At 44.1% G+C, this 26,416-nt stretch overlaps 1 protein-coding gene across 10 annotated transcripts in view; it reads left to right on the top strand.

Moving 5' to 3' along the window:
* The window catches only part of LOC139570867 (regulating synaptic membrane exocytosis protein 1-like), an 85,405-nt gene that overhangs the window by 39,530 nt on the left and 19,459 nt on the right, over window positions 1–26,416 (top strand). For 9 of the 10 annotated variants that reach the window (XM_071393164.1, XM_071393162.1, XM_071393161.1 and 6 more), the window contains exons 4-15: window positions 11,681–11,928; window positions 12,045–12,742; window positions 14,745–14,785; window positions 15,078–15,188; window positions 15,376–15,475; window positions 15,582–15,705; window positions 17,262–17,308; window positions 17,692–17,816; window positions 17,939–17,959; window positions 18,122–18,252; window positions 22,751–22,922; window positions 23,054–23,207. In XM_071393164.1, coding sequence (XP_071249265.1) covers window positions 11,681–11,928; window positions 12,045–12,742; window positions 14,745–14,785; window positions 15,078–15,188; window positions 15,376–15,475; window positions 15,582–15,705; window positions 17,262–17,308; window positions 17,692–17,816; window positions 17,939–17,959; window positions 18,122–18,252; window positions 22,751–22,922; window positions 23,054–23,207 — 1,972 coding nt within the window. The remainder of the gene's footprint in view (window positions 1–11,680; window positions 11,929–12,044; window positions 12,743–14,744; window positions 14,786–15,077; window positions 15,189–15,375; window positions 15,476–15,581; window positions 15,706–17,261; window positions 17,309–17,691; window positions 17,817–17,938; window positions 17,960–18,121; window positions 18,253–22,750; window positions 22,923–23,053; window positions 23,208–26,416) is intronic. The other variant, XM_071393154.1, reaches the window with a different exon arrangement.

Below are 26,416 nucleotides of genomic sequence, written 5' to 3'. Positions count from 1 at the left end.
CAAGCATGGGAAACAGTGTTTAAACCTTTTACAATGAAGATCTGTGAAGTTATTTTGATTTTACGAATTATCTTTGAAAGACAGGGTCCTAAAAATGGGACATTTCTTTTTTTGCTGAGTTTATGTGCGCAGTGCTCAGCTGTAGGCGGATGCTGAGCAGACCATCTGACTGGGGTCTCAGTCCTCATCCTCCAGCTTAATCAATCTATATTTAGGTCATTTAGAATGCGCTCTTTTATCCAGATCGACTTAGTCTTACAGTCAGTGCATTTAACTAAGATAGGTAAGACAACCACATATCACAGTCGCATATTGCATAACTGAAGTCATTTTCAATCGGCTTACTTCCTAAACAAACACAATAACCTACATATTTCTGCGCGCAAAAATGAGCGCAGGACAGGACGGGAGTGATTTTTATTGGAAAGGTAAAGGAAAGTTCTGGGGTTATAGAACTGTAGCGGGATCAGGATTGTACAGGAAAGTAATTGACAGGACAAGACGGGACAGGAATGAATTTTCACTCCTGTGTCAACTAGCGCAAACTAGCTGTACCTATAGACTTCCAGTCATTGTGCTAACGCTAGTAAGAAACAGCTCGCCGAAACAACCTTGAACTTCCTTCAAACTGCATGCAGAGACATAAAATGGTATCCATGTGTTCGTCTGCCTCTTGGTAAGTAGAAAAAGGGCTTACTTGCCAAAATCTCGCACTATCCCATTAAGATATGTAGCCAGCAAGAAGGTAGAACCACTTCCAGTGTCAACCAATAGTACTCTACTAACTCTCACTAGACCACTAGTAACATACAGTACACCATTAGGTATTACTCCAGGCATGCCTTTTACACCTTACAGCACTCACACTTTTAGGTTGAGTTTAAAACCTTACATGCCCTTGGCCCATTCCCTCAGTGGCGCTGCCAAACTAACACTTTGTTGGTACTTGGCTCAGTGGTGCTCTGGGCTTCCAACAATGCATTAGAGTAGTGTAGACACTAGTCCTACCCCCCCTATAGCACTGTACAACACCACTAACTCTAATGAGGCTTTGGCAGTAAGAGTCTGTTTCTTGAGTAGTATGTGTAAACTCTGTGTATTACCTGTGCAGCCCCTATGTATTGACTACATAGCCTTGACTATAAGTTGTGGGGACCCTGCATATAGATTGTATAACCCCAATTTCTAACCTATGCTGCCCTCTGTATCTGTTTGAAGACCCAAAAAGAGAAATCCCCTGTGTTGAGACTACGTATCCCCTTAGCAACGGTCATCAAAATTGTTAAAAGGTTTTAAAAAATAATTATAATAACTACTACTGTTGAATGCACTCGTATATGCATTTTGATATAGTATCAGGTGTTTACATTTGTGTGTGTAAAATGACACATGGCAAATTTGCATAAACGTGCCAACTGTGTTAGCATATATGAATAAATTAACATAAAGATGTGGGACAAGGCTGCAACCACCAAACACTTGCTCTGTCTACCCTACCTGCACTCACCTGCGCTGTCTAGACTGCATCATTATTTACTGTTGTTGTCACGTTCTCTTGCATAATTCAACAAGTGTGTCAGTAGCAGGATGCCATCGGATTAAAGGTTAACACACTTAGCTCTAGATAACATTTAAACATACTTTACATTGTTTGCAAGATCAGTGATAATATCACTGTAATCCGAGTGTCCATTTTTGGAAGTTGCTTTCATTTCAGCGCATCTAATTTGTAAACATTTTAACTGTATTAAATTATTACTTTTTTTCAATTCCACAAAAAATGAACAGCCGTCAAAATAAAGTTACCCTTCTTCTCTTTCTTGTGATGTAAATGTTGAGAAGGTGCATTAAATCCCTGACAAAGCATTATTTTCGATTCAGTGGTACAACAATGTATTCCATAGAGCCAATTTCTGCCATTACCGGGTTGTGTTTGACAGGTCATTACAAACGTTTCCGTAGTCGTAGCGCTAAAGGGAAAAAATGTCAGGCACAAGTAAGAGTATGAAAGAGTCACGGAAGTAAAATGAAAGCAGTCAATCCAGCGAGATTTAAGTGACAAGTGGATGTTGCACCCCTCAAACACAGGAAATAGATGGCTGAAAAAGGCAGATCCTCAGGTGGGCGGGGCATGCACGTTGCTTAATCCCTTAAGTATGGCCTATAGTATGTGGCCACTGTTTAAACTCTAGCTTGCATAACCCATATGTGACGGACCAGGCTCGATTCGGTCTTATGTAGCAAAAATTGAAATGGTGTTTTTTACATTGGATAAAAGAAGAGACTCAGAGCTAGAAAATGGTATATCAACACTACAGTTGAGGAACAATGGGAAAGTAATTCTGCTTTGAAAGTTTATGAACTTGTATATCCCACTTTTGAGAAAATGTCCCTTGAATTTTTGGTACCTAATGGAGAGCTCTTCTTTGTCTACACCATTTCAGCGTCGTTCACACCCTCTTAAGCCTTAGCCCCACCCATCTCTTTAAGGATTCACACGTGAGGCCATGTGCTAAACAGAGTGAGTATGGTTGTGTACTAAACAACCAAAGATTTCAAGACTAAAGTCTGTTTTATACTACGTCTATCGACATGTCTGTAGACAGTTATCGCAGTGACACCATGAACATTCTATTGTCATTTGACATCAAACTTGTCGTTGTCGTTATGAAAAAGTATAAACACAAAAATGTCAGGCTTCATGACATCAGCAGCTTGGTGGTCCAAAATAGCATAACTGGTGTATTTTAATACCAATAAACCCATCTGTTTAAAAATGTATTTAGTATATGTCAATCTAGCAAACCAGGCAACTAAAAGCAACATTCTAAACAATATAGTGGTTAGTTTGTAGCTTGTTAGCTAGCTAGCTAACATTAAGTTAACTGGCTAGCCAGTTCAAACAATGACAATATCATATAACTGACAATGTCTTAACATTAGCTAATTTGCATTCATTATTACCGGAAAATAAACATATTTACAAGTTAATGGCAAGCTAATTAAAGAAAATACCTTACAGTTGTGAGTGTGACAAGATAAAAGCAGAGTATTCTACCGGAATCTTTTAGAACTTGGACACTGTCTTGTTAGCTTAATGTTATATCCTAAATTTGACTTTGGTGCAGGTCATGTTGTTTTTCACATTACTGTCTCGAGTAAACACACACTATATCAAATAAAATCAATGTTTATTTGTCACATGCACAGGATACAGAAGGTGTAAACGGTACAGTGAAATGGTTACTTGCGTTGTGAAGTCTTTTGTTTAGACATGTAGCTAGCTAGCTAAACAATGAAGCATAATCGCAACTCATAACGTTACTATACTGCATGAAGCTGCATGTAGCTAAAGCTAACCAACTAAGTTCAATGTTAGCTAGCTAGCTAACATTAGGCTATAACTAGCAATGCAAATGGCTCTGAGAAACGAATAATATTACTACACAGATCATACACGCAATGTTAGCTAGCAAGCCAGCCAGCTAACATTAGCTAGCTAGCTAACAGTACGCTTTAACTTGAAAACAAAATGAAAATGACTTTCTGACAAAATTATTAACATATAATATCTGAATATGTAGCTAGCTAGACTCTCTTACCCATATACATGGATGAATGCATCTCCCTCTCTGTCACGGATGTCATGGTTGCCCTTAGTTTGAAGATGTAATCCGGAGACATGTGTTTTATACAACAGCCTTCTGTGTGTTTTCTTTTCGACTCCCTCCGCATATTTGCAATCAAACGCCAGAATTTTCTCAATCTCCTTAGCTATCATACTCTGCTTCCACGGCACATTCCACTGATTTCAAAACTCCATGAAGTGAAGCGCATTAGCAACACGTTTGCAGTTCTTCATGATGTCATTCAAAATAGCATTGTTAGAAACAATTACCTACACATACTGAGCAGCTCATGTTATAGACAGAAGGATGCTACATTGCAGACCAATCCAAACTCATCTCTCAGCATGTCCAGCCCATCCATTATGTCAGCCAATCATAGCGAGTGGGAAGGTTCCCGCTTTTTCCATGGCTAAACCAACTGGGCTTGTAATTTAAAAAAAAATATTTGTATTTACAGATGGCATACAAGTTTGTTTTTAATGCACTTGAAAGATCAGATGTTCCAGAAGGCATTTCTGCCCCAAAAAAACAACTTTCGATAAAAATATATTTTTTTACATTCAAATGCCTGTCCTTTGAAGTAGTGACGCACGGCATACGCCAAGTTGAAATGAGTCACATATGTGTCATGGCTAACGATAAGCAGTGCTCATTGTCTACACTAATGGCAGATCTAATGGTGAAAATCTCTGTTTGTGCTGAAGCCAAATGTTTCTCACAGAAACACTGTTTTCGAAGTCTGATTCCTCTTCCAAGACAGAAAGCGCTCTCTCCCCTTCCCTTTCCCTCTCTTTCTCTTTCCTTCATATTGTAACATCCAAGGCTATGTTTTTAGAATGTGTTGATTAGGCTAGAAAACTGACTGTTTAACATTTTTTCAGGCACTGTAGTAGTATTTCATCATAGCGACAATGTAGTCATATCCCTGTTTGATACTCTCTTAGGGTAGCGTTCAGTGTGTGTATACCCAATGTCTCTCCCTGCAGCAGTTTGGTAATGGCTGAGAAACAGAAACACACAGCGTTGTGTCATCTCCCCTGAAATCAACAGCACCTCATGATTACTATTGATCACAGTCTCTAGCCTCCCTCCGCTCTGCCGTTCATTCAACTCATGGAAATGTCTCATTGACTGGGACACGACACAGAGCTATCTCTCAGTATCCTACTTTTCTTTCAAACATATAAGATACAACACATACCATTACCTACCCTACCCATATCACCTTTTATGAAGCCTATGTTTCACATGTTATATCAAATGAACCTCAAAGAACCTGTATATTTTGGATCAATTAAAATGAACCCAAATTTGATCAATTAAACAAACAGATTGGTTGAGAAAGCCTACTCATACTTTCTTGAAGGACACAAAAAACTAGAACCAGCCCACTGAGGAGGGGGCCCCTACACACTTATCTAAGGACAATGTTGTGCCCCTCCCCCTCCCCAAGTGCAGCACAGAGACATCTAGTGGAGAAAGGTAGAAGTACAGTAGACTTACTCTCCTCCAATGCATTACAGTAGTAAAGGGGCACTGTAGAGATAGTGTGTGTGTGTGAGGGCACAATGAAACATAAACACACTCCCAGCGTGAGTGAGTCAAGACCTGTCCCATATATTATATATTTACATGTATTATATATTACACACACTCACATTCATAGATCTATTGAGGACTCAAAGTAAATTATTTACACTATTGACTGTGTGTATGTGTTTGTGTTTCTATGTGGATGGGTCTGCGTGTGATATAACTGGGGTCTTCGTTTACTGTGACAGTGTGTGTATGTTCTGTGTGTATGTGGGCATGTGTCTTGGTGAGTAACATTACGTTTTTCCGCGTGTGTTTGCGTGTGCTTGCATGCGTGTGTGCACGTGTGTGTGTGTGACTGAGGAGGGTGTCTGGGTGTGATGATATACATTCTCATTAACCCCAATGGACACTAATCTTCTTTGCGGGACACTCTTTCATCCTGACCTAAGATTTATAGCCTGCTGAATTATGGGTAGTGCATTGATGTTGCCGCCTCAATACATCATCCATTTCACCTGTGAGGAGACACTGACAGCAGTGACTCACTACTCATGGTCCTTTTGCCTGTCCTCTTCGCACTAGTCAATGGAGACAAGATCATAGCCCGTTACATTATAGCACAGTGCATCATATAAATGGTGCAGGGGCCTGCTGGGAAGGCTAGAGCAGGGTTTCTCAATCCAGGGCGTGCACATTTCTGATTCAACTATTTGAGGGCTTGGCGAGTAGTTGATTAATCAGGTGTGTTAGTGCTGGGCTAGAACAAAAACCTTCATCCCCGTTCCCCACAGCCCCACCCAGAGGCTCTGATGTCAAAGTGATCACTCCTTGATTGGATGTTAATTATGATGCAGCCAAATGTTGTAGCTGATCATTTGTGTGATAACGAGTTAGTCACTGATACCCCGCCCCCTCGGGGGTCTGAGACACCCCTCTAGGGGGAAACCAGTCATTTACCAGTCAGCCATTTGTCTTTGACCTTCGTCACAACCCCTATGAATCCAGTCATCCAGAGGTTGTACTTTTCTTTTCCTACTCTCCCCTTTAGGAATCCAGTCAGTATTTGGCTTTAAGTTTCTATCGTCGCTCTTGGAAATCATCTTTCACTAATCTTGGATTTTTTGAAGGATCATTATTCTAGGAAAAAACCCACATGTTGACATCACATGATCATGCGAAACCTTTACCATCTTAAATGCCGAACAATAAAGACAACACAGGTTAATTTGGTTCTTCCATTTCTGCTTGTATCTGGATGTGGTAGCTATGCATGTAACTATAAGTGTTAAAGAACCCTCTTCCCCTGCACTAGAGTTGCTTCGATTTAAGTCTGCTGCAGTGGGAAGGATACTCTACCTTGGAGGTGGGAAGTGTCTGTTTACAGGTCACACCTCTGACCTCTCATGGGATCCTTGACCTACCAATCATCCCCCTTGACCTTGCCCACCTTGGCCTTGAGCCAATAGGAACTTTAGGCCATAACTGATATCAGCCACCCCATCCCGGGGTCAGAAGTCAGTTTCATTTTTCCAGTGAAAGGAGTAGGCTATTCTACGGCAACTGGACATTTCCATCGGCTCTTTTCTGCCAAAGGATTCTAAAACTCTGAACCTCCCTGGTGTGATGTGAACGCGTCGATGATGATAAACCATTCATTCAACTACACCATGAAGCTGTGTGTGTCTGAGGCAATAAAAGGGTTTAACTTGAGTCCGTGTCCTGATCGTCATTGTGCCTCTAACCGGGTACTCAGTGATAAGGGAGTGATTGTCCCTTATCTAAACCGGCACCTTCATTTTCAGAGTCCATCAGTTGGTGGCGCTGTTTTTCAATGAGCAATCTCTTTCATAGAACACTACTCTGCTGTTCCACTACAGAGACCTTTAGTTGACACATACCTGAAAACAGAGAACGGGGATTCCCACAGTGGAATGTTATAACATGTGGTAACTATGGTTACACAGCGGGTTAGTCTCTCCAGGAACCAGCAGCGATACAATAGCAGCTGAAAGATTTCAGCACTATTCATTGTTATTTCACACACACACACACACACACACACACACACACACACACACACACACACACACACACACACACACACACACACACACACACACACACACACACACACACACACACACACACACACACACACACACACACAATGCAGTCACACCACGCACGCAGTGAACAACCAAAACACATCCACTGAATAATGTAATGAAATATGTATGCTCACGAAAAAATAAACGTGATCTGTGGTGAAGCCAATCCCTCTCACTTTCTCTCTCTCCCTCTCTCTCTCTGGGAGTTTCTTCTGGTCATATTACATTCTGCTTCCCCCTCTCTCTCTCTCTCTTGGTCTCAATCTCTCTGTCTCTGAGGGTTTCTTCTGGTCATGTGACGTGTTGCTGTTAGGAATGAGAGTGTGTGAAAAGGCTTTGTGTTTGCTGCAATCTATCCGACTGTGACTCCATCCAGCCGACTGGCAGCCTCCTATCAGAGGGTGATCTAATACCAGGATTACTCCTGGATTATCTGTGGCTCCCATGGGAAAACAGAAGTTCCTAGAGTCCTGCACTGCCTCTCAAATGTTGTTCATTTGTAATGGTGTCAGAAGTTGTCATCTGGACCTTGATGATTGCTTCTGCACTGTGTGAGGAAAAATAGTGCATGAGCATGTTCAATGTTGGCCAAACGATTGTTAAGATTTAGATTGTTAGGGTTTTGTATTGTGACTCTGTACTTTTGTCTCTCTCTCTCAATTTCAATTCAATTTCAATTTAAGGGCTTTATTGGCATTGGAAACATATGTTAACATTGCCAAAGAAAGTGAAGTCGATAATAAACAAAAGTGAAATAAACTAAACAAATTAACAGTCAACATTACACTCACAAAAGTTCCAAAAGAATAAAGTACAAAAGGGAAAATAAATAAACATAAATATGGGTTGTATTTACAATGGTGTTTGTTTGTACTTCAATGGTTGCCCTTTTATTGTGGCAACAGGTCACAAATATTGCTGCTGTGATGCACACTGTGGTATTTCACCCAACTCACTGTGGTATTTCACCCAACTCACTGTGGTATTTCTCTCTCTCTCTCTCTCTCTCTCTCTCTCTCTATCTCTCTCTCTCTCTCTCTCTCTCTCTCTCTCTCACTCTCTCACTCTCTCACTCTCTCTCTCACTCTCTCACTCTCTCACTCACTCACTCACTCACTCACTCACTCACTCACTCACTCACTCACTCACTCACTCACTCACTCACTCACTCACACACACACACACACACACACACACACACACACACACACACACACACACACACACACACACACACACACACACACACACACACACACATACACACACACACACACACACACACACAAATGCATCTCTAATCCTGTACTGCAAGGGTTCATTGTGAGTCTGACTTGGTGTAGATTAGTGTGTGTGTGTGTGTGTGTGTGTGTGTGTGTGTGTGTGTGTGTGTGTGTGTGTGTGTGTGTGTGTGTGTGTGTGTGTGTGTGTGTGTGTGTGTGCGTGCGTGTGTGTGTTAGTCTGTAGTAGTAAAACTGTGTTCGGTGTCAGATGTTATGTGTCACATGCTGTGTCTGACTGGGGTTTTGAAATGGAACACGTTGTTTGGTATTGGAGTGGTTGTTTACACTGACAGAAGATGGAAAACAAGAGGGAGAGATGGAAAGTAAGAGAGAGAGATGGAAAGTAAGAGAGCATAGCCTTGCTATTGAGAGAGGCCGCCGTAGATAGCCTGTCTTCTCTTGAGAGCCAGGTCTATGTGCACACTGCCCACAAAAATGTGGAAACTGAGCTGCACTTCCTAACCTCCTGCCAAATGTATGACCATATTAGAGACAAATATTTCCCTCAGATTACACAGACCCACAAATCCAATTGTAATAAACTCTCATATCTATTGGGTGAAATACCACAGTGTGCCATCACAGCAGAAGGGTGTATGACCTGTTGCCACAAGAAAAGGGCAACCAGTGAAGAAAAAACACCATTGTAAATACAACCCATATTTATGTTTTTTTATTTCCTCTTTTGTACTATTAACTATTTGCACATTGTTACAACACTGTATATAGCCTTTTGTCATTTGAAATGTCTCTATTCCTTTGGAATGTTTGTGAGTGTGATGTTTACTGTTCATTCTGTATTGTTTATTTCACTTTTGTTTATTATCTAATTCACTTGCTTTGGCAATGTAAACATGTTTACCATGCCACTAGAGCCTTTGAATTGAAATGAGAGAGCGAGAGAGAGAGCAAGAGGAGAACACAAAGGCACTTACACATTTAAGCTCTTCTAAGTAGTCATGAACTGTTATGAATGCTTATAGCATTCTAATCATGTACTATAGACGATACTAAGCACTATACACAGGTGACTTCAGAAAGTCACCCACAGACATTCAACTGGGAATGATCAGTGCCGCTATAGCTGACTAGCAAAGCTGGCTGTCGTGTGATAAACTAGGACGGCAGCAATGGCGATGGCGGGAGGCATATGCGACTGTGCGTTCATGGAGAGTGCGTTCTGTTGGAGAGCTGCCTCGTCAGGGAGTGTGTATATGTGTGTGTGTGTGTGTTCTGGCACTATGGAGCAGCAGCAGCAGGCAGGGCGGGAGATCAGTGCTTGGTGCTGGCAGGAATCGGTTGCTTTGGTCTGGCAGCAGGGATCGGTGGGCTGGTGAATATCTTCTGCAAAGCATTGCTCCATTGGGGGAGTTGTTGGCTTTTTCCTGTGTGTGTGTGTGTGTGTGTGTGTGTGTGTGTGTGTGTGTGTGTGTGTGTGTGTGTGTGTGTGTGTGTGTGTGTGTGTGTGTGTGTGTGTGTGTGTGTGTGTGTGTGTGTGTGTGTGTGTGTGTGTGTGTGTGCGCCTGCCTGCCTTTCCTCTTCCCTGATGGTCCTGGGCGGATGGTAGGATAAATATAGCTGCGTTGGTGTGAGGCTGTTTTCTCCTCGGCTTTAATCAAAAGCAATCTGGAGGAGTAGAGAGGGGGAGAGAATGAGAGAGAGGGGAAGAGAGAGGGGAAATGTGGAATATGCCAAGGTGTTTTATTTTAGTTCTCTTTAAGGAGCCATCGGGGACGCTTATGGAATAATGATAACCCTGGTGGCCAGAGTAAAGGGTCTCCCTCTCTCCCCTCGCTCTCCTCCCTCCCCTCATCTCTCCCCTTCTCTGTCTTGTGGTCCTCTTTCCCCTTGTTTACATTTCTCTTTCCCTATATTCCTTCTCTCATTTTCATTCTACATCCCCTCTTCCCTACACTCAGCTCAGAAATAGGCAACACTGTATGTGTGTTCCTTTACACCTTCAGGTTTAGAAGATGTATTTATAGTTTTACATTTGACTTTTTAGTCATTTAGCAGACACTCTTATCCGGAGTGACTTATAGTTAGTGCGTTCATCTTAAGATAGGTTGGTGAGACAACCACATATCACAGTCATAGTAGGTACATTTTTCCTCAATAAAGTAGCTATCAGTAAAGTCGGAGCTGTGGTTTTGCTGTAAGAATGTAAGCCAAACTGTTTATTAGAATAGATGCCATATTGTTATGCCATATTATTATTTTAATCATAAAAGCCCTCTCGTCCACACTGTTATACTGGCAGCAGTATACTCCTTAGGGTGCATGATTCCCCCTTGGCTGTTCTAAGCCATTGTTTTCCTGTGATGCTGAATTTCACAGTTAGTCTGTCACTGTTCAAATTGGCTCAGTGCTTATCTTAATTGCTTGTGATAATAATAGCTACTCACAATACACAATAATACTGTGTTCTCCCGTGATATTCAATACAATATGTACCAAATAGGTTGGCAACCAACTAATAATAAAGCAACTTGTGCTTTAAGTATGTAGATTATGTAGATTCTCTTGACTTTAGCAAACAAACGCAGTATGTATATATTTTCTCCGGGTGATGTGTGTGTAATAACCTTGTTATAACCTCATCGTTCCAGGTGATGTGTTTGTAATAACCTTGTTATAACCTCTTCGTTCCAGTTGATTTGTGTGTAATAACCTTGTTATAACCTCTTCCCCCAGGTGATGTGTATGTAATAATCTTGTTATAACCTCTTCGTTCCAGTTGATTTGTGTGTAATAACCTTGTTATAACCTCTTCCCCCAGGTGATGTGTTTGTAATAATCTTGTTATAACCTCTTCGTTCCAGTTGATTTGTGTGTAATAACCTTGTTATAACCTCTTCCCCCAGGTGATGTGTTTGTAATAATCTTGTTATAACCTCTTCGTTCCAGTTGATTTGTGTGTAATAACCTTGTTATAACCTCTTTCTCCAGGTGATGTGTGTGTAATAACGTTGTTATAACCTCTTTCTCCAGGTGATGTGTGTGTAATAACCTTGTTATAACCTCTTTCTCCAGGTGGTGTGTGTAATAACTCTTATAACCTCTTCATTCAGTTGATAACTGTATAATAACCATATAATAACTCTATGTATTTGTGTTTCTTCAGGTTATGTGGGTGTGTAATAACTGCCGTAAGCAGCAGGAGATCCTCACTAAGCCAGGGGAGTGGTTCTCAGGTCCAGGGAAGCCAGGTCTAGGCTCAGGCATCAGTGACCCGGCCATGTGTGGCCTGAACCCCAGTGACGAGAAGCTCCGTTCCCTCTCCCAGGTCCCCCTGGGGCCCCACGATGCCAACTGCCCCGGTGACCCAGCACTGGCACCAGGAATGGACCTCCGCTCACGCAGCGAGCCGCCGTAAGCCCCAGCCACAAACACACAAATGGTTCACCTGTAAACCTACTTAAACATTACTCTATACTGACATACACCTCATCATTTCTCCCTCTGTCTCTCTTCCTCTCACCCACCAGGAGAAAGCCGGGTGATCAGAACAGTAAAGGTCGAGGTGAGCGTCGACCGGGTCATCCCAGACTCCACACCCAGGTCTCTGTGGACCGGGACCAACGGGAGCGAGAGCGGAGGGAGGGCCGGCGGCTGAGTAAGGGCCGCTCTCTGGAACACGACCCTGTGGGAGCGGGGGTCCCCCGATGGACAGAAGAGGGCTATCACATAGACCCAAACGCCCCCCGACATTTAGCCCAGCCCCAGCCAGGGGAGCCACTGGGGGGCAGGCACCCTCTACAGCCCCTGGGGCGAGGCAGGGGGGTTGAGATTGGGTTTGAGGGTGTTGGGAGTGTTGGGGGCCAGCCCGAGTCTATGCTGGGCCAGAGGACGGTGGTTGGGGGTATTGGGAGGCCACAGGACCTTGGCCCTCCACATCTCCAGACCTCAGAACTCAGGGAACCCCCTGGGTCAGCCCCCGTCCCCGAACCCGGCCCCCTTCTGCGCCGGTCCAAACGGGAAAAGGCTGAGAGCATGCTGCGAAACGATTCACTCAGCTCGGACCAGTCAGAGTCTCTGCGGCCGCCACCGCCACGACCCTACAAGTCAAAACGTGGCGGTGCCGGGAAGAGACAGACATCAGTCAGCAGCTCAGAGGAAGAGGGAGGTACCACGCCAGAGTACAGCAGTTGTGAGGACGCCGAGATTGAGAGTGTCAGTGAGAGAGGTGAGAGAGGCTCCAGTGTAAAAGTTTCCCATAGACACAGATCTAGTTTCAGCGTACCCTCCCCAAATCTTCACCATCAAATATCAAGGAAGAGACACAACCCTGACTTCAGATCAGCTTCTAGGGCCAGCTTTATCCCATACTGTGAAAGAGCTTACCAATACTGTATGCATCCCACACTGCAGTGAAAGAGGTAAGAGAGTGTGGTAAGATTGTTTTCAAGACATCCTGAGCACAATTTTAAATCAGCGCTCACTCATTGTGTGTGTGTGTGTGTGTGTGTGTGTGTGTGTGTGTGTGTGTGTGTGTGTGTGTGTGTGTGTGTGTGTGTGTGTGTGTGTGTGTGTGTGTGTGTGTGTGTGTGTGTGTGTGTGTGTGTGTTCACCGCAGTTTTAACACACTCACACATGGGAAGTGATATTAAAAGTACCGACTAGTGAGAGCTGCTCAGCCTCTGTCTGCTCTCTTCATTGTAACAATCCAAACTCGAGGTTGCATCAACTTTATTACTGGTAAGTAATCATAGGAGGTGCTTATGAGATTATTAGATGAGAGATAGTGGCATTTGATTAATGGACTCTAAATGTGGAGATGTTTTTGTACTGTATATAATGTAATATATTGTTACATAGGGTGTGCTTGATCTCAGCTTGTTTTTTTACGTGATCAAACACATTTAGTTAAGTTACTCAGTGGATGTGTTTTGGTTGTTGAGTGTGTGCGTGTGTGACTGCATTGAGTGTTTGTATGTGTGTGCAGTTGTGTGCGTGCGCTTGTGTGTGTATGGTATTCTGGCCATGGCTTGGCCTGAGGGGATAGAGTCCCAGGCGGGCAGGATAGGTTGACCCTGTCCTACCCCCATGTGACCCTGCGTGACAGAGCTAGGACACAGGCTGCAGCCCTGGAGCCATGGGTACAAACACTAGGCTGGATGCTTCTATAACGTCGTCATGTCTCAGCTATGTTACTGCAAATGCTAACCATGTCCTATCTCTTTACTTCAGGTCTTACCGTATCATAGCCATGTACTTTGAGTTTGAAGCGAACCATGCCACTGTACCTAACTATGTCCTAGCTCTTTATGTTAGCTCTAACCATGTCCTACAACTATAGTCAGAGCCTGTTATGTTTAGGCTACATACAGCTCACCTAGTTACATCACATTTGCGAGCAGAAGAAAGTAGATAGTATTGTAAACCCAGTACTGTTTCGAATAGGCTTCAGTCCACTTTGATTTAATGCCATTTGTTCCACATGCCAACCTGGATTGAAACCAGACGAAGCTCTCTAATGACTAATCGATCATATGAGAGAAGAAGAGGGGATTTGTCAAAACTAGTTCTAAACACACCAGCGCAGTAGCGAGCCATGTTTCCTTTTTTAGCTCGGACCGAGATGGGTTGAGAACAGGAGGAGTGTTCAGGCATTCAAACCTTTCTCTGAGTGCGTGTGCACATACTTTTAGTTCGTAGGTGCGTCACAATGTACGTAAGGACACTGGCAGTAAGGCTGTTAATTGATTTCCCTTAACTAGACTTCCTAGTGAAAGTTTGCTCAATATTCACGAAGAGCTCAACAAACATGCATCACATGGAGACTATCTTTCTTTCCTAATCACTAAGAGGAGTATGGGGTCAAGCCCTGGGTGATTCTGGTGATGTGTCATGTCTCGAAACAGAATATTCAATCATCTAACGAAGGTCCAGATCTGGCTCAGCTGTGTATAGTGGCAGCTGAGCTGGTATGTGCTGTGTATACACCTTCTCTTTCCTTGCTGCAACTCCTGGCTCTGTCTTTCTCTGTGTGTGTGTGTGTGTGTGTGTGTGTGTGTGTGTGTGTGTGTGTGTGTGTGTGTGTGTGTGTGTGTGTGTGTGTGTGTGTGTGTGTGTGTGTGTGTGTGTGTGTGTGTGTGTGTGTGTGTGTGTGTGTGTGTGTGTGTGTGTGTGTGTGTATCTCCTTCCATCTACTTCTACTGGTTGAGTTGATCTCATTTCTCGTGTAGGGGACTGGGAGTGCTACCCGCTGGACCCCACTGTGTGGCATGTAAGTGACTGATCCTCTTTTTGTATCTATTTGAGTGAGTGAGTGAGTGAGTGAGTGAGTGAGTGAGTGAGTGAGTGAGTGAGTGAGTGAGTGAGTGAGTGAGTGAGTGAGTGAGTGAGTGTTTGTGTCTGTCTATGTTTGTAAGTGTCTGTGAATTTCTATATAGGGTGTGCTTGTCGATCGAGAGAGAGTGAGAGAGAAACAGAGACAGAGACAGAGAGACCGAGAGAGTGGGTTAGGTATAATGTGGTTGCTCCCAGGCTGTTAGATTGAATCAGTATATTGTTCACAGCATCCGGTGACATGGCAGCCATCCAAAGAGGGTGACCATCTAATCGGCCGAATCACCCTGAGCAAGAGGAGCGTTATGCCTAAAGAGGCCGGGGCAGTGCTGGGGCTGAAGGTTAGAGCTCACACCAGACACGATCACACTTTGGCTAGACTGTTTTGTGTGTGTGTGTGCGTGCGTGTGTGTGTGTGTGTGTGCGTGCAAGTGCATGTGTGCGTGCGTGCGTGTGTGTCTTAAGTTTGGCCATTGTTTTACTTGACTGTGTGTGTGTGTGTCTGTATGTGCACATGAATGTCTTCAGGTGGTTGGGGGAAGGGTCACAGAGGCGGGCAGACTGGGAGCCTTCATCACTGTAGTCAAGAAGGGCAGTCTGGCCGACATCGTGGGACACCTACGAGCAGGTATGCAAAGTGTGTGTGTATGTGTGTGTACATACAGTGTGTGTGTGTGTGTAAATATGGTTGTATGTGTGTGTCAGTTTTGAAGAATGACATTGTGTATTTTCAGGGGATGAGGTTCTGCAGTGGAACGGCAAGATGTTGCCAGGAGCAACCCAGAAAGAAGTTTACAATATCATTCTCAATTCCCAAGCAGAACCCCAAGTGGAACTAGTGGTGTCCCGGCCCATTGGGTAAGTCAGGAATAAGAGACTCTTACCTTTGATGAAAAGACACCGAACCCTGATTGATGCACTATGATTAGGGTAGCAACTCTGTGACGCTTGGATTCAAGTGTCTTCTTTGTCTGTCTTTGGCACTGGTGAGATAATGCTTAGGTTAGCCCATAGTCCAATTTCATTTCCCACCTTTCTCTCCAAATTGTACATTCATGCACTTTCCCTCATAGATTTACAAGGAATGGACTGGTGTATGGAATAGGGTGCCCACTGGGCACAGATGTCAGTTCAATGTCTAGTTTTGATTTACATTTGGTTGAGTTGTCAACTAACGTGAATCCAACGCGAAATAACAAAAACAAATTCACCCTGTCATTGGATTTAGGTTAAAAGTTGGGTGAAAAAAATGCCAAATTCCCTAACGTTGATTACTTTTTTCTCCCCCACGTTGATTCAAAAACTGGTTGATTCAACGTCACCATTTTTCTGGGTTGAAGTGGCGTGGAAACAACGTTGATTCAACCTGTTTTTGCCCAGTGGGTTGAAATGTCCTTCGAACAATTCAAACATCAATGCAGTGCTTTTCATTTCTTAAGGGCGAATGAAGGAGTTTACGTTGAGGAGAAGGGGGGTGAAACAGAATTGGCCTCGTTTTAATTGGGTGTCACTCTTTACTCACTCCAATGTACATACCTTTGGTTTTAATTTTGAACAGTTGTTTTTTTCTGACCTGACTTGTCTTGCTCCTTTGTATTAAAAGATGTATTTCCAAACACTTGCGAAGGTTGTATAATGCCTATCAGTAAGTAAAGCTACAGTATAAGGACCCCCTCTCCTTCCACACGAATTTACACAAGTACCCTCGTCCTCCCCCACCCTGTGACCATAGAGCTGACGAATGCCTAAATTAGTAAACTGCAATAAGGGATTATTGGTTGTAAAAAAAAATCTAGATTGATCCTACTCTTTCTATATTGATCCTACTCTTTCTATATTGATCCTACTCTTTCTATGTTGATCCTACTCTTTCTATGGTGATTCTACTCTTTCTATATTGATCCTACTCTTTCTATATTGATCCTACTCTTTCTATATTGATCCTACTCTTTCTATATTGATCCTACTCTTTCTATATTGATCCTACTCTTTCTATATTGATCCTACTCTTTCTATATTGATCCTACTCTTTCTATGATGATTCTACTCTATCTATATTGGTCTTCCTCTTTCTATGTTGATCCTACTCTTTCTATATTGATCCTACTCTGTCTATATTGATCCTACTTTTTCTATATTGATCCTACTCTTTCTATATTGATCCTACTCTTTCTATATTGATCCTACTTTTTCTATATTGATCCTACTCTTTCTATATTGATCCTACTCTTTCTATGTTGATTCTACTCTTTCTATATTGATCCTACTCGTTCTATGTTGATCCTACTCTTCCCTCCTCTTTTTACCTACCAACAGTCAAGACAACACAAAATAACAGTCTTTGTATACTTGTGTTATACTGTACTATCAGATGTTAGTGTGACTTTAACTGATATGTCTCTGATTGAATCCAGTGATATCCCAAGAATCCCAGACACGTCCCACCCCCCACTAGAATCTAGTAGGTATTTCATCTGTTCTCTCTTCTCTGTCTGTTTCTCTATCTCTTTGCTTTTCCTCTTTCTTTCTTTCTTTCTTTCTTTCTTTCTTTCTTTCTTTCTTTCTTTCTTTCTTTCTTTCTTTCTTTCTTTCTTTCTTTCTTTCTTTCGTTCTCTCTCTCTCTCTCTCTCTCTCTCTCTCTCTCTCTCTCCTTCTCTCTCTCTTTCTCTCTCTCTCCTCTCTCTCTCTCTCATTCTCTCTGTCTCTCTCTCTCGTCTCTGTCTGTCTCTCTCTCTCTTTGCTTTTCCTCTCTCTGTCTCTCTCTCTGTCAACTATCTCTCTCTTTCTTTTTGACACTAGTTGTTAGGGGTTTAACTGGGTGAGATGTGTCTTGTCTTATTTCTGCCCTCACAGCAGGTTCCAGTTCATTCGAGTCCCAGAAGATGGAGCAGCCAACCATATCAGTCATGTCCCCCACCAGCCCCAGTGCACTAAGAGACAACCCACAGCTAATGCCTGGACAGCTCACAGTGAGTACACACCAACAGACATATGTGGGATTATTATGCATTTGTATATGGTATGTATGTGATAGTAATCTGGCTCATAGTGATCATTTCCATCATGTGTGTGTTTATGTGCTTGTTTTCAGGTATTGCCCGGACAACTTTCAGTAAGTCAATACCAAAGGATTGTCATGTCATGTATCATGAGTGCAGACATTTGGGGTTGTCTTGTATTTCTATATAGTTTCTAACCTACGTCATATCATTTAAGATGGGTTGTTGGCTCCTAGTGATCATGCTGGGGTGTGTCTCTGTGTGTCCGTGTGCAGGTGAAGCTGTGGTATGATAAGGTGGGACACCAGCTAATAGTGAACGTGGTCCAGGCAACAGAGCTGCCTCCCCGACCGGATGGGCGACCTAGAAACCCCTACGTCAAAATGTACTTCCTGCCGGACCGCAGGTACGTGTCACGTCCTGACCATAGAGAGTCCTTATTTTCTATGGTGGAGTAGGTCAGGGCGTGACTGGGGGGTTAGTCTAGTTTATATTTTCTATGTGGGGTTCTAGTTTTGTTTTCTATGTTGGTGTTTGGTATGATTCCCAATTAGAGGCAGCTGGCTATCGTTGTTTATGTGTAGTTGCAGGTTAGCACTCCATTGTCGTCACGTTTCGTTTATTCTTTATTGTTTTGTTGTGTGGTTCACTTACTTTAAATAAAAAAGATGTGGAACCCAGATCACGCTGCACGTTGGTCCGATTATACTTCCAGTTCGTACAACGATCGTGACAGAATATCCCACCAACACAGGACCAAGCAGCATGCCCGGGAGGAGATGGCATCCTGGTCTTTGGAGGAGATCGAGGAGAGAATATCCTGGACTTGGGAGGAAGTCTTGGCAAGACACGAAAGCCTGCCGTGGAAACAGACGACAGGAGAGAAGGGCGGACAGCGCCGACGCCGGGGTTCGTGGCCACATAAAAAGCCCAAAAACCAGCCCGAAAATATTTTTTTGGGGGGGGGCACAAAGGGTGGTCAGCGGAGCCGAGGAGTGAACCAGAGCCATTCTGGGAGAAGAGGGAGAAACTGGAGGAGAGTGAACGGAGAGAGTCAGAGAATGGATGGAGGTATTGGAGGAGAAAGAGCGAAGAGAGTTGTTGAGTTGGTGGAAGATGCACAACATTTGTCCTAAGGAGCGTGTAATCAGTTTAATGCCACCTGAGTCAGCTCCTCGTACTCGTTCTGAGGAGCGTGCTATTAGTCTGGTGAAATCTGTGCCGGCTCCACGCATCAGGTCTCCAGTACCCAGTACGTATGTCCCGTGCCAGCTCTCCACACTCGCCTTGAGGAGCGTGTCATTTGTCCGGTGCCATATGTCCTGGTTCTACGCACCAAGTCTCCAGTGCGCCTCCACAGCCCAATACGTCCTGTGCCAGCTCCTCGCACTCACCGTGCGAAGTGTGTCATAGTTCCGGTACAATTGATGCTGGCTATACGCACCAGGTCTCCAGTGCGCATTCACAGCCCAGTACGTCCTGTGCCAGCTCCACGCACTAGGCCTCCAGTGCGCCTCCCCAGTCCGGTATGTCCTGTGCCGGCTCCACGCACTAGGCTTCCAGTGCGCCTTCCCAGTCCGGTATGTCCTGTGCCCGCACCCCGCACTCGCCCTGAAGTGCGTGTCTCCAGTACGGTACCACCTGTGCCGGCTCCACGCACCAGGTCTCCAGTGCGCCTCCCCAGTCCAGAGCTTCCGGCGACGGTTCTCAGTCCAGAGCTTCCGGCGACGGTTCACAGTCCAGAACCTCCTGAGACGGTCCACAGTCCGGAACCTCCTGAGACGGTCCACAGTCCGGAACCTCCTGAGACGGTCCACAGTCCGGAACCTCCTGAGATGGTCCACTGTCCGGAACCTCCTGCGACGGTCCACGGTCCAGAACCTCCAGCTCCAGGGAAGGAGCCTTCCTCTGCGCCGATGCCGAGTCCGAGCACGGCGTCCAGTCCAGCTCCAAGGCAGGAGCCTTCCTCTGCGCCGATGTCCAGTCCAAGCACGGCGTCCAGGCCAGGGCCGGTGTCCAGTCCCGCTCCATGGCAGGAGCCTTCCTCGGCATCTAGGTCCAGTCCAGGCACAGTGTTCAGCCTGGGTCCATGGCTGGATCCGCGAGCTGAGCGGGTTCTTCGCCCCGCACCAGAGCCACCCCCGATGCTGGTGGATCCGCGGCATGAGCGGGTTCTTCGTCCCGCACCAGAGCCGCCTCCGATGCTGGCGGATCCGCGGGATGAGAGGGTTCTTCGGCCTGCACCAGAGCCGCCACCGACACTAGACACCCCCCCTAACCTTCCCTTTTGGTTTCAGGTTTTGAGGCCGGAGTCCGCACCTTTGAGGGGGGGACTGTCACGTCCTGACCATAGAGAGTCCTTATTTTCTATGGTGGAGTAGTTCAGGACGTGACTGGGGGGGTAGTCTAGTTTATATTTTCTATGTGGGGTTCTAGTTTTGTTTTCTATGTTGGTGTTTGGTATGATTCCCAATTAGAGGCAGCTGGCTATAGTTGTCTCTAATTGGGGATCATATTTAAGTAGTTGTTTTTACACCTGTGTTGGTGGGATATTGTTTATGTGTAGTTGCAGGTTAGCACTCCATTGTCGTCACGTTTCGTTTATTCTTTATTGTTTTGTTGTGTGGTTCACTTACTTTAAATAAATAAAAGATGTGGAACCCAGATCACGCTGCACATTGATCCGAGTATACTTCCAGTTCGTACAACGATCGTGACAGTACGTCATCTAGTATACAGTTGAAGTAGGAAGTTTACAAACACCTTATCCAAATACATTTAAACTCAGTTTTTCACAATTCCTGACATTTAATCCTAGTAAAAATTCCCTGTCTTAGGTCAGTTAGGATCACCACTTTATTTTAAGAATGTGAAATGCCAGAATAGTAGTAGAGAGGATTTATTTCAGATTGTATTTCTTTCTGTCACGCCCTGACCTTAGAGAGCCGTTTTATTTCCCTATTTGGTTAGGTCAGGGTGTGATTTGGGTGGGTATTGTATGTTTTCTATTTCTTTGTTTTTGGCTGAGTGTGGTTCCCAATCAGAGGCAGTTGTCTCTGATTGGGAATCATACTTAGGCAGCCTTTTTCCCACCTATGTTGTGGGTAATTATTTATTTTCTGTGTGTGTTTGTGTGCGCCACGGTTGCGTCACGTTTGTTTCTGTTTACCTGTTATTTTTGTGAAGGTTTCACTACGATTAAAATAAATGTTGAATTACATGCACGCTGCGCCTTGGCTCATCTATGACAGGGAGTTTGAAGACAGTGAACGTGACACTTTCATCACATTCCCAGTGGGTCAGAAGTGTACATACACTCAATTAGTATTTGGTAGCATTGCCTTTAAATGGTTTAACTTGGGTAAAACGTTTCGAGAAGCCTTCCACAAGCTTCCCACAATAAGTTGGGTGAATTTTGGCACATTCCTCCTGACAGAGCTGGTGAAACTGAGTCAGGTTGTAGGCCTCCTTGCTCGCTCACGCTTTTTCATTTCTTCCTACAAGTTTTCTATGGGATTGAGGTCAAGGCTTTGATGGCCACTCCAATACCTTTACTTTGTTGTCCTTAAGTCATTTTGCCACAACTTTGGAAGTATGCTTGGGGTTATTGTCCATTTGGAAGACCCATTTGCGACCAAGCTTTAACTTCCTGACTGATGTCTTGAGATTTTGCTTCAATATATCCACAGAATTTTCCTACCTCATGATGCCATCTATTTTGTGAAGTGTACCAGTCCCTCTTGCAGCAAAGCACCCCCACAACATGATACTGCCACCCCCGTGCTTCACGTTTGGGATGGTGTTCTTCGGCTTCCAAGCCTCCCCCTTTTTCCTCCAAACATAACGATGGTCATTATGGCCAAACAGTTATATTTTTGTTTCATCAGACCAGAGGACATTTCTCCAAAAAGTACGATCTTTGTCCCCATGTGCAGTTGCAAACCGTGGTCTGGCTTTTTTATATTGGTTTTGGAGCAGTGGCTTCTTCCTTGCTGAGCGGCCTTTTAGGTTATGTCAATATAGGACTCGTTTTACTGTGGATATAGATACTTTTGTACCTGTTTCCTCCAGCATCTTCACAAGGACCATTGCTGTTGTTCTGGGATTGATTTGCACTTTTCGCACCATAATACGTTCATCTCTAGGAGACAGAACGTGTCTCCTTCCTGAGCAGTATGACGGCTGCGTGGTCCCATGGTGTTTATACTTGCGTACTATTGTTTGTACAGATGAACGTGGTACCTTCAGACGTTTGGAAATTGCTCTCAAGGATGAACCAGACTTGTGGAGGTCTACAGTTTTTTTTCTGAGGTCTGAGCAAAGAAGCACTGAGTTTAAAGGTAGGCCTTGAAATACATCCACAGGTACACCTCCAAATGACTCAAATGATGTCAATTAGCCTATCAGAAGTTTCTAAAGCCATGACATAATTTTCTGGAATTTTCCAAGCTGTTTAAAGTAATAGTCAACTTAGCGTATGTAAAATTCTGACCCACTGGAATTGTGATACAGTGAATTATAAGTGAAAGAATCTGTCTGTAAACAATTGTTGAGAAAATTACTTGTGTCATGCACAAAGTAGATGTCCTAACCGACTTGCCAAAACTATAGTTTGTTAACAAGAAATTTGTGGAGAGGTTGAAAAACACATTTTAATGACTCCAAACTAAGTGTATGTAAACTTCCGACTTCAACTGTATCAGTTACAGACTACCACATAGAGAAACAAACAAATATGTTAACTCTGTCTGTCTGTCTGTCTGTCTGTCTGTCTGTCTGTCTGTCTGTCTGTCTGTCTGTCTGTCTGTCTGTCTGTCTGTCTGTCTGTCTGTCTGTCTGTCTGTCTGTCTGTCTGTCTGTCTGTCTGTTTGTTTGTTTGTGTTTGTGTGTGTGTGCGCACGCAGTGACAAGAGCAAGAGGAGGACTAAGACAGTGAAGAAGAGTGGAGAGCCCTTGTGGAACCAGACGTTTGTGTACTCCCATGTCCACCGCAGAGACTTCCGCCAACACATGCTAGAGCTGACCGTGTGGGACAAGCCCCGCCTACCTGACGAGGATAGCATGTTCATGGGCGAGGTACACACACACATGCACACACACACACTTACATACACACAGATACAGACACTCAGGCAAACATTGAAGTTGATGAATTGCTTTCATTGGCCTTGTGTTTGACTGATTGTGCTAATATCGGTTACGTTTAGATCCTGATAGAGCTCGAGACAGCCCCATTGGATGATAAGCCTCATTGGTACAATCTGCAGACCCACGACGTGTCTTCCATCCCTCTGCCCCGGCCATCGCCCTACATGCCCCGCAGACACCCCCACACCGACACACCCAGCAAGAAGCTGCAGCGTAAGTCACAGACAGGTCTATGTGTGATGTGTCTTCACAATATATTTCTTTGTATTGTACAGATGTAGGATCTTAATTTGATCACACTCTTGTTGCTGAGAATTTTCCTGCACCACAGGAAATGCAGATGAGCTTTGTGATTTACCTAAATTCACTGAAAACCCACTAACACACGGTTATATTAACAATATTGCACTTTTCATGTAGCCTACTTTTGGCCAACTAGTAGCCTAACTACCGATTTTGCAACATCATGGACTAAACGTACAAATCCTGTTGCTGCAGGATTATTTTGCTCTGACAATATAGGTCAAATTAAAATCCTATGAGGTGAGCTTATCCTTTTTTGTGTTTGTTGTGTGTGTGTGTGTGTGTGTGTGTGTGTGTGTGTGTGTGTGTGTGTGTGTGTGTGTGTGTGTGTGTGTGTGTGTGTGTGTGTGCGTGTGCGTGTGCGTGTGCGTGTGTGTGTGTGAGTAATGTGTGTGAGTTTGAGATATTACATTATGTATATAAATGTGGTGATTGTGTGTGTATGTGTCTTCATGTCTGTCGGCATACATTTCTCTGTCAATGTGGTCTGCTTACCGCATTCCTTCTGTAGGTTCTCAGCTCGTTACAGGGCCTGAGTATAATCAAATCAAATGTATTTGACAAATGCTTCGTAAACAACAGGGGTCGACTAACAGTGAAATGCCTACTTATGGGCCCTTCCCGACAATGCAGAGAGAAAAAAAAGAAAATAATAACACAAGGAATAAATACACAATGAATAATGGTAACTTGGCTATATAAACAATGTACCAGTACCGCGTTGATATGCAGGGGTACGAGGTAATTGCGGAAGATATAAAAACAAATAGGTAGGGATAAAATGACTAGGCAACATGATAGATAATAAACAGTAGATGAGTCAAAAGTGTTAGTGCAAAAAAGCTCATTGCAGATTTTCCGGGTAGCTATTGGTTAACTATTTAACTAACTATTTGGCAGTCTTATGGCTTGGGGTTAGAAGCTGTTCAAGGTGCTGTTGGTTCCAGACTTGGTTCAGACTTGGCCCCAGTGATGTCCTGGGGAGTACTTGTGGTTGGATGCCAAGCAGTTGCCGTACCAAGCGATGATGCAGCCAGTCAAGATGCTCTCAATGGTGCAGCTGTAGAACTTTGAGGATCTGTGGGCCCATGCCAAATCTTTTCAGCCTCCTGAGGGGGAAGAGACATAGTCGTGCCCTCTTCATGACTGTGTTGGTATGTACGGACTGTCCATGGTGATTCCTTAGTGATGTGGACACCGAGGAACTTGAAGCTCTCGACCCTGCTCCACTACATCCTCGTCAATGTGGATGGGGCCTTGCTCAACCCTCCATTTCCTGTAGTCCACGATCAGCTCTTTTGTCTTGCTGACGTTGAGGGAGAGGTTGCTGTCCTGGCACCACACTGCCAGGTCGCTGACCTGCTCCCTATAGGCTGTCTCGTGGTTGTCGGTGATCAGGCCAACCACCGTCGTGGGTGAACAGGGAGTAAGCACACACCACTGTGGGGCCCCGTGTTGAGGGTCAACGTGGCGGATGTGTTGCTGCCTACCCTCACCACATGGGGTGGCCTGTCAGGAAGTCCAGGTTCCAGTTGCAGAGGGAGGTTTTCAGTCCCAGGGTCCTGAGCTTAGGGATGGGCTTGGAGGGCACTATGGTGTTGAACGCTGAGCTGTAGTCAATGAACAGATTTTCACGTAGGTGTTCCTCTTTTCCTGGTGGGAGAGAGCAGTGTGGTGTGAAATAGAGATTACATCATTTGTGGACTTTGTGGGGCAGTATGAGAATTGGAGTGGGTCAAGGGTGTATGGGATGATGGTGTTGATATGAACCATGACCTGCCTTTCAAAGCACTTCATTGCTAAAGATTTGAGTGCCACAGCGCGATAGTCATGTTGACAGGTTACCTTGGCATTCTTGAACACAGGGATTATGGTGGTCGGCTTGAAACATGTAGGTATTACGGACTGGGTCAGGGAGAGTTTGAAGACACTTGCCAGCTGGTCAGGGCATGCTCTGAGTACGAATTCTAGTAATCCGTCTGGCCCCGCAACCTTTTGAATGTTAACCTGTTTAAAGGTCTTACTCACTTTGGCTATGGAGAGCGAGATCACACAGTCATCCGGAACAGCTGGTGCTCTCATGCATTGTTCAGTTAACTCATCTGGTATGCTCACGTCACTGGGCAGCTCGCCGCTTGGTATCCATCTATTATCTGTGATAGTTTGCAACCCTGCATTGACCAACGTTTTGACTGTTTGATGGCTCATCAGAGGTCATAGCGGTATTTATTTTAAGCGTCCGGATTAGTGTCCCGCACCTTGAAAGCGCAGCTCTAGCCTTTAGCTCATTGCGAATGTTGCCTGCAATCCATGGCTTCTGGTTGGGATATGTACGTAAGGTCACTGTGGGACAACAACATTGATGCACTTATTAACTTCTACCGCCTCAGAAACCCGGATCCGGGAGCACCCCCCACCCCCCCACCAGTAAAAAAGCTGAATAGCATAGCTAGCATAGCGTCACAAGTAAATAGTAGCATCTAAATATCATTCAATCACAAGTCCAAGATACCAGATGAAAGATCCACTTCTTGTGAATCCAGCAATCATTTCTGATTTTTAAAATGTTTTACAGGGAAGACACAATATGTAAATCTATTAGCTAACCACGTTAGCAAAAGACACCATTTTTCTTTGTCCACCATTTTTTCTCTCCACCAGTAGCTATCACCAATTCGGCCAAATAAAGATATTGATAGCCACTAACCAAGAAAAAACCTCATCAGATGACAGTCTGATAACATATTTATTGTATAGGATAGTTTTTGTTAGAAAAATGTGCATATTTCAGGTAGAAATCATAGTTTACAATTGCACCCACCATCACAACTCGACTAGAATAAATACAGAGAGCAACGTGTATTACCAATTTACTCATCATAAAAATAGACAAAGCATAGCAATGGAAAGACACAGATCTTGTGAATTCAGACAATATTTCAGATTTTCTAAGCGTTTTACAGCGAAAACACAATAAATCGTTATATTAGCATACCACATGTGCAAACGTTACCCCAGCATGAATTCAAGGCAACGGGAGCGATAACGTTATGATCACCAAAATATATTAATTTTTTCACTAACCTTCTCAGAATTCTTCCGATGACACTCCTGTAACA

This window comes from Salvelinus alpinus, chromosome 3 (assembly GCF_045679555.1).
Source record: "Salvelinus alpinus chromosome 3, SLU_Salpinus.1, whole genome shotgun sequence".
NCBI lineage: Eukaryota > Metazoa > Chordata > Actinopteri > Salmoniformes > Salmonidae > Salvelinus > Salvelinus alpinus.
Note: the sequence above shows the minus strand (reverse complement) of the source record. Positions and strands in the feature narration are given on the sequence as shown.